Raw genomic sequence first — 15,266 nt, forward strand, 5'->3', positions numbered from 1 at the left:
TGGTGCTCCATTAGAAGCATGTGGCAGAGGAAACCTGTTCTCTTTGAGGTGACTGGAAAGCAAAGAAAGGGAGTGTTTGAAATCCCAGTACCCACTTGAAGGGCATGCCTCCATAACCTAACTTCCTTCCTTTTACTCAGCCCTGACTGGAGGACAATGTCTACTTCCTCCCAGTAGCTCCACAGGCAGATGACCAAGCCATTAGCATACGGGTCTTTGGGTTTTGTCTGAGATCTAGACTATAACACGCCCTACCCAGACAGCAGCACTGCCGATTCACACTAACAAAGTGTCGGCATGATTAGTAAGTATGTTTGTGTAAAATTTACTTTTGTCATCAATATGCCTAAAAACTATACCTTTTCTCTCCCTTTTTAAATCCCAGCAGGCACTTAACCCTTAGAAAGACTGTGAAATGGGACAGGCATTGTTTTCCCGAATCCTTCTTCCTCTCTTGCTCTCTCTCCTTCCCTATCCTCTTGTTTACACACCACACTTGGCAGGCTGCCATTAACAAAACACTGCAGGCAGAGTGCTCAAACAACAGACATTTATTTTTCACATCTCAGGAGACTGAAAGTCCAAACTATTGTTAAGTTTGATTTTCCCCAGAGGTGTGTGTGCAGGGGCAGGGTGGGGGTGGGGTGGGGGGCAGGTATAGCTCTCATTAACTGATTGACAGCTGCCTTCCTGCTCTTCCTGTATGAGTGCACCCTTGATGTACCTTCCTTTCCTTTTAAGTCACATGGAATTGTGGAATTAAGAGCCCACCCTTATAACCTCACATAACCTTAATAACCTCTTTAAAGGTGAGGGATCACTTAGGGGTTAGGGCTTCCACACATGAACTTTAGAAATTCATCCCACAGTAGGCACCCCACATTTTCCTTCTGCCATCCCCCGCTACTTGCTACACTGCCCTGATTCTTAGACAGGAACTTTATAAACCCAACCGTGTTGCTTGTAAGTATCTGTTAAAAGGTTAGTTCCATGTAAGTTGGGCCAGTGAGAGCCTTTGATTTCCACAGAATGCAGTCATGAAGAGAAATATCATTTTTTGGTTCCAGGGTCTTCTAATTTTTTGTTTTTTACTTATGGTTTACTCAATACAGATTACCTCCTAGAGTCTGGGCCTCTGTTTTGGGGGTCCTCTCTAAAACCCTAATGCCTATACCCAGAGTTCTGTCATTGGATAGAGAGATAAGGTACAGGGTGCATCCTGCGATGCTCCCAAGGGAACTCAGCATGACCACCACGCTCAGGTCACCCTGTTAACCAATGGCCTCCATCAGAGGTTGGTGTCCACCAGCTGCCCAGGCTGTTGAAGCACCTGCTTCCTTTTGTCTATGGCATTAAGGACTTTCTTTCTGGGGCCCAGCTGCATGTGGATATTCTGAAGGTCCTCATCAGAGCAAAGCAGCAGAGCTTCTAGATCGATCTGCTCTCTCGTGAAGATGGGAAGGAATTCCTCTAGGTGCTGAGACCGCAAGAACACTTCCAGGGGAGTGGCGTCAGCCACATCCTCCTCCCATTCTATTTCGTCTTCGTCCCAAGGAAGATCACTTGCAGTACCATTGTTTGCCTCTCCCTCTTCGTCTTCCTCTTCAGCGGCTGCTCCTTGTCTTTGGAATAACTCACTGGGCATTTTAAAGCCCAACTCTCTCTTGCTATCTGAGATGTCCTGAAGGTCCAGTACTCGGTTCCTCCTAAAAACAATACTCCCTAGCCCTGGACGGTTGAGAATAGACTCGTGCTGTATGTCACTGGCTTCCTCTGCCGAGAAATGGAGCTTCTCTCTGAAGTCCTCTGGGAATGAGTCTTCCTCCTCCTCTCTGAACACTTCCATTACATGCCTCTGCCCATTTCTGTCTTCCTTCCCCACCTGCTCTGCTGTGTCTTTGTTCTTCTTAAATTTTATCTTAAAGGTATCTTTAATGCCTTTAGATAGTGACCCAAATCCACCAGCAGAAGCTTTGGAAAGGGACGATGTGGAGAAGGTGCCATGGGAAGAAGAAAGAGTCCCAGAGTCTTCCTTGCTATGGGTGCGGGCCATTCTGTTTTGGTGCTTCTCCTGAAGTCGTTCACACTCTTTCACCTGCCTCCTGGCATTCCTCAGAGCCTGCTCCTTCAGTCGGGCAACCCTCTTGGGGTTTGTGGTGTTCTGTACGGTGGCAGCCTTATCCAGGAGAGCAACACATTCTTTCTGCTCCCTGCTGGCAGCAGCATCCAGTGGAGACTTTAAGTCATTATCTAGGGCAAAGATGTTGGCACCAAAGTTGACCAGGAATGAGATGCAATGGGTGTGGCCATTGGAGGCTGCATAATGTAGAGGAGTATTTCCCCAGATGTCACACTTATCAGGGTCCCCACTGAAGAAGAAAATATGAAAACACATGTTAAATTATGTTTTTCACTGAACATGGGGTCTACAAAGAAAACCAAAAACAACCAACAAAATGCATGTTTATCCTACCTTGAGGTTGACATATGATGGCTGCTAAGTTTAGCTATGTCAGAGCCAGATACCAGATGGCCAGAAATAGAGAGAGCCATTCCCATGCTATGCCTCCCTTTAAGGAGAAGAAGAAGAAGAAGAAGAAGAAGAAGAAGAAGAAGAAGAAGAAGAAGAAGAAGAAGAAGAAGAAGAAGTTGGGTCACATTGATGGGGGAAGTCTTTCTGTGTATGTATATGTTTGATTGGTATAATAATTGGTATAAATAAAGCAAGATAGGTGGGACTAGGAGTCTAGGAGGGATATGGGAAATGTAGTGAAGGGAGTCATCAAGATGTGATCCCTGGAGGAGAGAATGCAAGTCTGTTGTTCTTGGAAACATAAGTCCTTATAAAAATATATATATTGGTGATTGTGGATTAATGATTAAGTCAGAACTAGCCGATTAAAAACCATAGCAAATGGTCAATAGCTTCATAAGTAATATAGTGTCTTGTGTGTTATTTGGAGGCTGAAGCAGCAATGGGACCCAGGCAGGATTCCCACAACATCACATGACTCAGAGAAAGGAAATATAGTACCATGCCTAATTTTAATTGAGCTCAATTAGACGTTTCCCTGAAGCCAAGAATAATATCATCCAATGGTATACTTGTAAATGATTAACAATGGGCTCATTCATAGAATAAAAATAATCAGAGCCCTGATTGATAGCATGTATAAATCTACCCACCATGAAAATTTTCATGTTACCACATCACTGTATTGGATACAGAGATTGGAAGAGACAAGCAATAGTATGCTATTTTATTTCCACTGTAACAATTCCTGACATCTGTAACTTCAGAGTACACACACAAGAAAAATAGTGAACTAACTCTGAAGTGGTGAATTTCAAGCACTACATTTTAATAAAATTTGTTCAATTGTAAGTTTATATAATTTCAATAATTTCTGTGTTTAATTGGCTTCCAATTGTCCTGACAACTTAGCAGTATTCTGAGAGAACTTGGATACCTGATTCTAGCCAACATTTCAGCCCTCCCATGAGTCAAATATAGAAAACAAAACAAAAATTTTAAAAAAATCAAGCAGACAAAAGGGTTTCTGTTTCCCATGAGGCCTTGAGAGTCAAGTACAGATCTTACTGAAGAACAGGAGGGTGATGATTGAAAAAGCTCTCACCACAGCTGGTGGGAAGCTAAAACAGGAGCAGGAAAGATGTAGGCCCTTCCAAAGGATGTTCATGTACCATATGGATTCTATTTTGAGTAATTTTTTTGACCCAAACATGCAGGTGGTGACCCCAGCAGCAGCAACAGATCATCTATGGTGTTATTAAAATGCAGAGTCGAGCCCAACCCAGACTTACTGAATCAGAATCTAGAGCTTGACAAGATCTTCAGGTTATTCACAGGCTCTCTATATTAATGTGGCACAACCAGAATCCTATAATCTGATGACTCAGACTTGGGTATCCTCTCTGTAAACCCCTGGTTGCCTCAGTTTTGAACCAATCACCAATCCAGTAGTAAAGTAAAACTCTTGGAGGGCGCAATTGTTTTGAATAATGGTAACAGGAAGCACAATTTTATTTTCAGTTTTGCAGTGCTAAAGGTAGAACCCAGGGCCTCATATGGGCCTGCCACATGCCCTACCATGGAGCTAACAGGTAGCATCCCTTGGATCAGGTCTGTCTCATGTTTAACCATCTGTGTCATAATTATGAAAATAGCCTAGCTTGTCCACTTAGCCAGCCACAAGTCTTCTATCCTGAGAATAATAATAATGCCTCTGATAGAGTTTTTGTGTGAATTTAAACACATATATAACAGAACAGTACTTGGTAAACTATGCATATATACATTCCATATATATTATTATCATTTCTCTTTTATCCATACTCATATGTTTATCTTTCCTTATGGTAAATTTCTACCACTACAACACTCTTGTGGGATTTTATTTTTTAAATATTTTCAAAAATTAAATGTGTTTGTTTTCTGTGTGTCTATGTGTGGGCATGAGTGTCCTGTGCATATGGAGATCAGAGGGAAACTTACAGTAGTCAGCTCTCTCCTTTCACCATGTGGGACCCAGGGGTCAATCTCAGGTCATCAGGCTCACCTGCAAATGCCATTTGTTTGTTTGTTTTGGGGGCTGCATCTTACTCTGTCCCTCACACAGGCCTGAACTCACTATGCAGTCCAAGCTTGCCTCAAACTTGTGGTGATCCTCTTGCTGCAGCTTCCCAAGCACCAGAGTTACAAGTGTAAGCCACCATGCTGGCCTAGTTCTTACAGTTAAGTATTTATAGGGTTATTTTATTTATCAAGGAGTTATGCTTTATTGCCCATTTAATTTTCCCAAGAGGGAAAAGCCTGCATTTTTCTCCTTTTATCACCTGTGGCTTTAGCAGAAGTTTCAAAATCTGCCCAGAGAAGACACACAATTGATTTTCTCAGCAAAGGCCAAGATATGCTCAAGCTTCTAGAAACTGCAGTAGTAGGGCAGCTCTGGCTGTGCCCTGATGCAGAGAAACAGTGTTACCACATCCACTTTTCAAATGAAGACTGAAATCCAGAATTCCATGGAATTTATTTTAAATGTTGGCTCAATTTTAAAAGAAAAACACAGTGAAATCCAAGAAAAGCCCATTTGTAGATTAGATTCAGCCATAGGTTGGAGTCCTGTTTCACACAGAGAACAGCATGGGCACAGACAAGGATGGGTGATATCACATGGCATATTTGGGGAACCCAGAGTGTACATCAGTGTGACCAGACAGCATGGAGTTATGGGTAAAGTAATGGGAAAGGAAGGAAAGAAAATGAAATTGAATCTAAGGAAAGCAAATGTTAAATAATGCTGTTTGGTCGGGCAGCCTCTGTTAAGAGGGCCCTAGCCAGTTAGCCCAATTTAATTATTTTGGATCAAAGGAGACCCCCTTCCAGCCTTGGCACAGTCGAATCTTCAGGGAGCAAAGTTCCTCATCCCCAAACACGTGGTTTCATTTTTTATTTGCTTAACTGAACACCATATTCAAAGGACCCCTTAAGTATCCTAGACATCAAAGCAGGGCTGGAAGACAGCCAAGATGTGACTATGGCATAAACAAAAACACACTGATTAAATTTGCCTGAATTATCCTTGGATTGGATAAACTAAAGAAGGAAGTACTGGACAGTGTGAGCTGTAACCAGGTATTAAGAGTTTGGGTTAGACCCGTGTGCTTCAGGAAGAATGGAGTGAATTTTCTCATCTCCGTGGTTCTTCAGTGATGCTTTTAAGTTGAGAGAATGAATGTGAGGAAAGCCTGAGATGGGGCAGAGGTGGATCTTCTTTAGAGATAATTTCAAATGCAAAATTTCAAATTTACAAATGAAACTGTCAGGAAGAGCATCTAATTGATATAAGAGCTTTCTCATTGATATAAAAATTATTGTCAAGCTTCATGAAGTCTTTCTAAATCTAGTCTTACTCTCCCCAACCTCTATCTATTTGTAAGGAGGCTTCATATGTAACTAAGGCTGGCTTTCAACTCTGAATCCTCCTGCCTCATCTCCTGATTTCTGGGATTCCAGGCATGCACCACCATGCCTGACTCATATTTCTCTTTGTGTCTGTGTGGGGGGCAAAGGTTAGCATGATTGTCTTTCACAATTGCATTTCCATTTTTACTATTTTTGCAACAGGGTCTCTCACTGAAAGTAGAGCTCACCAATTAGCTAGACTGACTGGCTGGCAAGCCCCAGAAATGCTCCTGTCCTTGCCTCTCCAGCCCTGGGACTTCAGTGCATGTTGATAAACCCAATTTTCTGGTTCATAACTCTTAGTAGAGCCATACATATACTTGTCCAGCCATCTACAAACCAGCACCTTTATTTGATGGACTGAGTCTAATGCCAATAACCTATGGATTCTTTGGGATAGAGTCAACCCAGTGTTGATATTCTTTCCCCCAAAGAGGAACTCTGAGAAGCAATTTAAAATGGGACATAGTTTGCCCTCGATTTTTATTAAGCAATAATTTTGATCAAATAATATTTTTTAAAACAGCTTGTTATTGTTGCTAAGTGGGTAATTTGCTTAAATTACAACACTCCAAGCATCTGCTCCTCTCCAATTTCTTCCTTTGAAGTTGATTTTGAATATGTGTAAAGCTGTTCTCAGAAAACAGTATTTCCATCAAAAATGTTTTTCCTGCATAAGAAGGAATTATTTGGACTTATAATAGTGAAGGAAATGCCAATTAAAAATCATACATTGCCAGCGTTTGCCTGTCCAACAGAAAATGATTGAAAACTATGAGTTATTTGGTTTTAGTGGGATCACAGGAGATGACCATTCTGGGAAAAGCATTATCTGGCTCAGATTGCTTGGTGGGACATATATCAAAAGACTGATACCAGCTCACCCCCAAAATCCACTCTTCTACTTTGAAGAATTTACCCCAAGGAAATGTGAGGCCTTGGACAAAGCTGAATGAACAAGGTAGTTACTTTCAATTCTACTTATAACAGCCACAAGACAAAAGGTCAACCTTCTCCACTGGCAAAACAAAAATAGAGAAGGAATTAAGTGTTATGAATGGGCAAGTAAATGAATAAATTACAGAACCAATTTGCCTGCACTGGTGAATGAAAACAATATATGTAATGCCTATATATGCACAATGAAATATTACTTTGCCTTAAAGAAAAAAAATTCTGCACTTGGAAACATGGATGAGCCTGGAGAACATTATGTTCAGTGAAATAAGCTAGGCACAATTTCACTTAAATGTGGAATCTAAACTATATGGGACCTATAGAATTCTCTTGAGGAGACAGTGGTTGGGGGTAGGGAGATATGTATCATGATATAGGTCTAAAGATACAAAAATGTCCATAAAGAAGGAAAAGTTTAAGCAATTCAACTCTACAATGTGGTGATAACATTAAAACAACAATGATGTATATACTTGAACATTGTTAAGAGGATATACTTTAAATATCCTCACCAAAAATGATGTGTGCAAGTATCATATAATTAGCAGGATCCTGTCATTCCATAATGCAAAGATATTTAAAATACCACACTGTATATCATAAATACATATACGGTCTTGGAGACAGGGACTTGCTATAAAGTCCAGGCTGGTATCAGTCTCATAATCTTTATGACTCAGGGTGCTGGGAATATAGGTGTGCACTATCATTGTGCCTGGCTATGCAATTTTTACTTGATAATTTAAAAAAATTATAAAATCATACAATAGAATATTATGTAGTCATGAAAAGCAGTGGTATGCATATCAACCTTTAAGTGCAAATTGTTAAGATATATTGGTAATTTATCATTATGTGTGATGACTTATTAAAGTTTGCCTGAGGATTCAGAAAGCAAAGTCAGCCACAAGCTATAGAGGTCAGGCAGTGGTGGCACACACCTTTAATCCCAGGACTCAGGAGACAAAGGCAGATGGATCTCTCTGAGTTCAAAGCCACTCAGGCTTACACAAGATTGAATCAGTCTAAAAGAGTAATAGAAAAGCTCATGCCTTTAATCCTAGTACTCATGAGAGATATTTAAGTCAGGAACAGGGTCTTAGGATGAGGGATTCATTCTCCAGCCACACTGAGGAGAGGTTACAGTCTGAGGTTTGGTGGACTCAGGATTGCCTTTCAGTCTGAGGTAGAGTAAGAGCTAGTGACCAGCTGCTTTGCTTTTCCGATCTTCAGCTTGAAGCTTGAACCCCTATATTTGTCTCTGGGTCTTTTATTTATCATGTTACAACTACACTCTGGATGATTGCCTTTTTAGAGAAAACAATACACTTGTGCATATGGACAAAAGAAAACATTTAGAAGATCATATTTATCAGCTAATATTTTGGAATGAATGACATTAAAGTTAGAATTATATAGCAGTGGTTGACAGATTTATGTGTTTAACCTATATATCATATATCCATGTATTCAATAAGTATATATTAACATATTATATACATATTTTATATTTATTTATAAAGTATCAATTGTTAAAATATGAACTGTAAACATATGTATAATATTTATTACAAATAGTTGATACTATTAACTTTAAAAGCATCTTGAGCCGGGCGGTGGTGGCGCACGCCTTTAATCCCAGCACTCGGGAGGCAGAGGCAGGTGGATCTCTGTGAGTTCGAGGCCGGGCTGGACCGATAGCCTCCGAAACAATACAGAGAAACCCTGTCTCGTAAAAACCAAAAAAAAAAAAAAAAAAGCATCTTGAAGGCGGTGGAGGTGGGTCAGTGGGTAAACTGCTTGTTACACAAGCATAATGCCCTAGATTCAGATCCCCAGGATTCACATAAAGTCAGATGTAGAGGCATCTCTAATGCCAGCACTCCTCTGGCAAGATGGACTGCGGGACAGGAGCCCTTGGAGGCTCATGGGCAGCAAGTCTGTGAGTAACAAGAGACCCACTCTCAAACATGGTGGAATGTGAGGACTGACACAAGAATCTGCCCTCTGACCTCCACATGTGCACTGGGGCATGCTGACACATCACTCACCCTTTACACACACACACACACACACACACACACACACACACACACCACAGTCTTTGAAAATCAATTTTATAAATCAATGTTGAAGATCCCATTATAAAAGTGGGGCGAGGCTACAGATACACAGCTTACAAAGGTAGAAATACAATGGCTGCTCAGTGTTGGCCTTTTCATTCTCACTAGGAACCCCACCTTTGACCGTGTGAAAGAGTCCTTATCAAGGAAGGGAATTTGCTTTTTCAGTTTTTATTTGTTTGTGTACTCCTCCTTCTACTGTGTGAGGACTCCACCTTTCTCCCCTCCAGAGACTACAGCCATAAGGAGCCATCTTAGCATAGAACTTGGAAACAGAAACTGGGTCTCTCTAGGTACTGAACTTGGAAACAGAGACTGGGTCTCTCTAGGCACTGAACTTGGAAACAGAAACTGGGTCTCTCTAGGCACTGAACTTGCCAACTTGATATTGGACTTCTGTGCTGCTCTTAGAGATCTAAGTTCTATCCTCTAGAAATTACCTTCCCTGAGGTATTCTGTTATCATAGCACAAGTGGGCTAAGATGTATGCCAGGTTATTCAAAAACCTCAGTTCTGAGAATTCACACTAAAAAAAGTATGAACAAAGATTTATGTAAAAAAATAATCCTCACAACACTGTAAATTAGAAAAAAATATGTACCCAACAGGGGAGAACCTAAGAAGTAAACTTTCTAATTACCTTATAAATTAAATTAATGAAGTGGGTAAGATCATTGCTATAACAAAATAACTGAGGCATTGACTCAAGAGAAGAAAGATTTCACTTGTTTTCAGAAGATGTGGTTAGACTGTGGGCATGCTCTTTCTGACACGTCCCTCAACTCAGTGAGGTGTCCATGTCTACAATCTGTTTAATCCAAACATGGGTGTTGACCCTCTTTCCCTTTATTTGTCCACATCTAATCACCAGCTATTCTACACCCAAACTGTCACTCAAATCTCCCTATGTCCACCCATACTACTGTCACTAAGTTAGTTCAGTTCACCTTGAATGTCCTTAAACATTCTCTGTGACCATTTTACAACCACCAGAACAATATTTGTAAGCATAAATCTATCAGATGGCTTCCTTTGTAACTACAGGGTGTGGTTTTCTGGCCATTGGGATGGGATTCAAGACTCCTGTTGTCTGGTTTTATCACTTAGGCTTGTCCTGCCTAAGTCATATTCAGCCAAACTCAACATCTTCCATCCCTGAAATGCACAGTGCTGTCCTAGGGGAAAGATGCTTCCTTCGGTCCTTGATCATCTCCTTATCTTTTTAATAAAAGCTGGATTTTCCCCTCTCTGGAACAGGCTTTGTCATGGCTTTCCTTTCACATCTGATCGCCACAACAGAAACCAGGACGTTTTGTGGATCAGCATCTCTAGATAGCACCAAAATGCAGGAGAAGAAGAATCAGAGGAGGGGGAAGAGGAAAAAAAGAGGGGGAGGAGTAAGGGAGGACTATCACCTACCAGATGCTAACTATGCACTGTACTGAATGCATTCACTGGCTTCCTTACTCCTTCCCTTCCCTCTTCTTCCCCAACTCACTCCCTCAGATTTCTTGTTCCATCTCTCCCTTTGTTAAGTCACAGCTACCAATCCTGGCTAGCCCACTGATAATGAGTAGGACAAGCAGAATTAAAAAGTCAGCCAAGATTTGAATTAAAATTTAAGGAGTGATGTGTGAGTGTGTGTGTCTGCCTATCTGTTTGTCTCTGCCTGATCCCCACTGTGTGTGTGTCTGTCTGTTTCTCTTTTTCCTTCTCCCCTCCTCCATCTGTGTGTGTGTGTGTGTGTGTGTGTGTGTGTGTGTGTGTGTGTGTGTGTGTGTGTGTGCCGGCCTGTTTATCTCCCCGATTCCCCCTGTGTGTGTCTGTTTGTTTCTCTCTTTACTTCTCCCCCTCATCCATCTATGTGTGTGTCTGTATGTCTGTCTGTCTCTCTCCCTCCGACCTGTGTGTGTGTGTGTGTGTGTGTGTGTGTGTGTGTGTGTGTGTGTGTTGGCCAGAAAGAAAACTAATAAAGGTGGACTGGAGGTCCCTTTTATAACTTGTAAGGCTAGAAATTTCATTCAAACTGGGGGCTCATAAAAGGTAGTTTTTAATGACACGATTGAAAAGTAAAATTAAAGCCATGTCCTAACCAAGGAGGATGACTGAACTGAGAATGATGACCTCTTTTTAAAGGGTCAACCACTTAAATTCCATGGAAATGATTTCCAATTACAAACACAATACCCACCCAACGCTCTGACTGAGTGACTCCCAGGTGGCTGTTCTCACAAGGGAAAGAACCCATACCTAGCTTAGCCTTGTCACTCTCTGAAAGCCAACTACTTAGAGAGCCTAGAAAGTGGCAAAATGTCTACTCAGACTTCCCTGACTCTTGCGGCCACTGTGGAGCCCTCCAGGCTGCCCTGACAGAGATCACTCACCCTCTGCTGCATATTATTTCTAGGGCCTCGAGGTTGCCGTGGTAGGCTGCCAGGAGGGTGGGTGTCATGCCATCATCATCCGAGAGATTCAGATCACGCTTGGTGGCCTCCTTCAGAAGTTCCAGGTAGCTGTCACTCGCTGCTTGATGATAGCGGGTAGACATTTTTTTCTGCCTGCCAGTGTCTTTGTCTGGGAAGTTCTGGTGGTGTAGCCTTCCTACAGGGCTGGTTAATCAATGACAGGGAACATCACCCAGGTCAAAGCTCATTCCAGCCTCACTCCTTGGAATGCAGCCAGGAAGGCCTGCAGCCTTGGACTTGGACTTTTCATTTCAGAACCAGTCATGACAATGAACATGGAAGCCTGTCGTGTCCATGAGGAATGTGGTGAAGTACATGTAATCTTTACTGTGTCCATTAACAAGTGTCAGATGTGATACTGGTCACCAAGGCACAGAATGTAGAAAGAAATCTCAATAAACTCAGAACTGATTAAGTTCGCTAGTGTGGGAGGAGGAATGTTTCCATAGACATTTAGAGGTAGACTTTGTACAACTTTAAACTTAGCCATTTGAAGTATAAACAGAATGATTTCAGTAAATTTATTGCTGTGAAACCTTTACCATAGTGTGGAGAGAGACTGACGACAGACCAGAAAACAAACAGGTCGCCATCCAGGAACTGCCACAACACAAGCCTGGTCTAGAAAATGTCACAAAAAGGAAACAGCACTTTTGCAGAATGATGTAACTGAGTGAAGCCAATCTAAACCAAGTACAACCCTAACCACAGGCTGCACCAAGTAAACCCAGTGGCCAGCCCTGGGAATAATAAAAAAAAAATCAACCAATCTGGACTGCCCTAATTTGCATGATGGAGCTTGCCTGGGTCACCTTAACCGTAGACAGCTTCAACATAGCCCACTTCCATACACCACTATTGTATGTAGGTGATGTTTTTGTTGGTGCTGCTGTTGTCTGTTGGGTACTTGCAGAATATTTAATAAATTCACTTTTTCTAGTCTTGGCAGACTGGCCAATTGCCTCCTTACCACTCAATTTTATAACTATTTCTCCACATTGAAAGCATCCCTCCTGAGCCTAAAATCCTGGAACCATACCAACTCAGACTCTCACATTCTTAATCAACAATTAAATGTAAAAACAAAACCTTTCACCCTCCCTGAGGAGCAGAAAGGGGATAGGATAGGGGGCTGGTGGGGGGCAGGGAGGGAAAGGAGGGAGAGGGAACTGGGATTGACATGTGAAACAAGTTTGTTCCTAATTTAAATTTTAAAAAAACAGAGGAGGGGGGAAGAAAACCTTAAGAGCTATCTTTTGCATTTATTAGCAATGAATTCCTACTCCTAACTCTAAGACTATGGATCGAATTACTCTATATGAAGTAGCATTTGCGAGCATTTCATATCAATGAAATCCTGAACTATGTATTTTGGGGGCCTTTATTTAAAAGGAATATGTTTTTAAGTTCATTCTTTTTATTGCTGAGCAATAATATTCCACTATACTAGAATTTCAACTATCCTTTATCCATTTAACACTTGTACTTGTTGGACATTTAAGTTGCTTCCATTTGGTAATGATGAAAATTATCATATACATGTCTCTATGTAAGCATATATTTTTACATCTCTTGGGTTTATAGCAAGGCATGATATTTCTGGGCTTTATGGTAATTCTTATTTAGTTTTAAGGAATTATCAAACAGAATTTGTGAGAACAGTAGGATAACTATGGTTGACTGATGGATTGTATATTTCAGAATAGCTAGTGGAGAGGGTTCCACAGAGAAATGATAAATAGGTCATAGATATATGATTTGATCATTGTATACATGCAATGCACCATGTCAGTGTGTGTGTGTGTGTGTGTGTGTGTGTGTGTGTGTGTGTGTGTGTGTGTTGAGACAGGGATTTGGCCTAGCAGGTAAAGCATTTCCTTCACAAACACAAAGATCTGAGTTTCAGACCCCGGAACTCACATAAAGCACCTATTTGTAATCCCAGCTCCTACTCCCCCAGATGGTGATAGAAACAGGAGAATGCCTGGAAGCTACCCGCCAGCCTGGAGTATGCAGATGTGAACATAAGATTCTTCCTCAAGCAAGAAACAAAGACTGACATCTGAAGTTGTTCACTGACTCCACACATATGCCCTGACACTTGCATGCTCATGCTTACATGCAAAAACATACACACACACACACACACACACACACACACACACTCAAAATTGCCATTTTCTAAAGTGGCTGGACCATTTCACATTGTAGGATGGTATTACACATGAAGGTTCCAATTTCTTCACATCCTTGCCAGCTCTTACTATAGCCTGTTTTTTTTTTCTCATGACCATCTTGGTGGGTGTGAAGTGACATTATTATGGCTTTAATTTGCATTTTCCAACCAGCACCTTTCACGTGCCTTTTAAACATTCTTATAGCTAGTATTCAAATCTTTATCCCATGTTTTAATTCTTTTGTTCTATTGCCAATGGATTGTGAAAATCATTTATATGTTCTGTATATAAGTTCTCTGTTAACTATTTGGAACAGAATAAAAGGGGAAACAGATCAAAATGTATAAGATGGTATTTGGAGCAGAGTTTAGGAGAACATTTGTGGGTTTTATAACACCCAAATTGCAAATTTGTCTGTAATCAACCTAAATCTAAATGACTCAAATTCTTCAGTTACAAGACTCAACCATGTTTTATATTAATAGACGAAGCTAAGACATAAAATTGTCAAAAGAATGGAAGGAAAAATTATATCAAGTAAATACCAATTTAAAAAATGCTACAGATAAATTTGTATCAGACAAAAATAAAGCCAAAAAGTTTGTACAGATAATGAGAGGTAATACTAATGAGAGAAATTTAATTTAAAATAACATTTTGGAGCTTTTATACACATAATGTGATGTTTTGAATGAGATGTCCCTCACAACCTCACGAGTCTCAGGTATTGGAATAGTTTGGTTGCTCTCTGGGGAGGGTTAAAAGGTGTGGCCTTGTTGAAGACATTATGTACTGGGGTTTCAAAAGACTCATCCCATTTCAAATTAGATTCCTGTTTGTGGTTCAAGATGTGAACTCTCAACTGCTGCTCAGCCATCTGTCATCATAAATTCTATGCCCCCAGAACTGTAAGACCAAAATAAACTCTTTCTTTTTGTCTTGGTGATAGCATTTTATCACAAAAATAACAAAGACCAAGGACTTGGGTCAGCAGGGAGAGGCACTTGCTGCCAAGCCTGAAGACCTGAATTTGGTTCCTAAGATCTACAGAATGGAGAGAATCAACTCCTGCAAGTTGTCCTCTGATCTCCATACACACAGTATGGCACATACACAGCTAAATAAACAAATAAATAACACAGCCTCCAAATAGAAAGGGGGAACTAAGCAGAATTTAAAGAAAAAAACAATTATATTACCATAAAGAAATGTCTAATATACTCTAATATGGAAATCAATATTAGTGGTGATATAAAATATTTGAATGCAATTTCCAAGCTTTATCAAATAATTACACATAGAATCCTATATCCAATAAAATGCCTGGATTTTTACACACACACACACACACACTCACACACACAAAGATAAAAATTGATCAAACAAAAAGTTTATGAATACATGATCTCTGAAGACACAAGCAGCAACCTAGGCATATATATTCCCTTGTATATTTTTATAGCATTTTTATTTTAAAATGTATTATTTATCATTTCCTCATCTTTCACACACTGTATTTTCCCACATTGTCAAAAAAATAGTCTTCACTAAACTGATG

At 40.5% G+C, this 15,266-nt stretch overlaps 1 protein-coding gene across 1 annotated transcript; it reads right to left on the reverse strand.

Annotated features, from left to right (window-relative positions):
* Positions 1-533: 533 nt before the first annotated feature.
* Anks4b (ankyrin repeat and sterile alpha motif domain containing 4B) lies at positions 534-11,639 on the reverse strand. Its single transcript, XM_040755416.1, has 2 exons — positions 11,451-11,639; positions 534-2,369 (listed from the first exon to the last, which is right to left on the reverse strand). Exons 1-2 carry the CDS (start codon positions 11,612-11,614, stop codon positions 1,289-1,291), a joined length of 1,245 nt encoding a protein of 414 aa, XP_040611350.1. The 5' UTR covers positions 11,615-11,639; the 3' UTR covers positions 534-1,288.
* Between the last annotated feature and the right edge of the window lie 3,627 nt (positions 11,640-15,266).

The sequence above is a fragment of the Mesocricetus auratus genome, unplaced genomic scaffold (genome assembly GCF_017639785.1).
Source record: "Mesocricetus auratus isolate SY011 unplaced genomic scaffold, BCM_Maur_2.0 Super-Scaffold_4256, whole genome shotgun sequence".
Classification (NCBI taxonomy): Eukaryota; Metazoa; Chordata; class Mammalia; order Rodentia; family Cricetidae; genus Mesocricetus; species Mesocricetus auratus.

Coding starts and splice junctions, on each gene's coding strand:
- Anks4b (XM_040755416.1), bottom strand. CDS start 11,614: ATGTCTACCCGCTATCATCAAGCAGCGAGTGACAGCTACCTGGAACTT. Junction 2,370..11,450: donor GAAATAATATGCAGCAGAGG/GTGAGTGATCTC, acceptor TTTCTTCTTCAG/TGGGGACCCTGATAAGTGTG.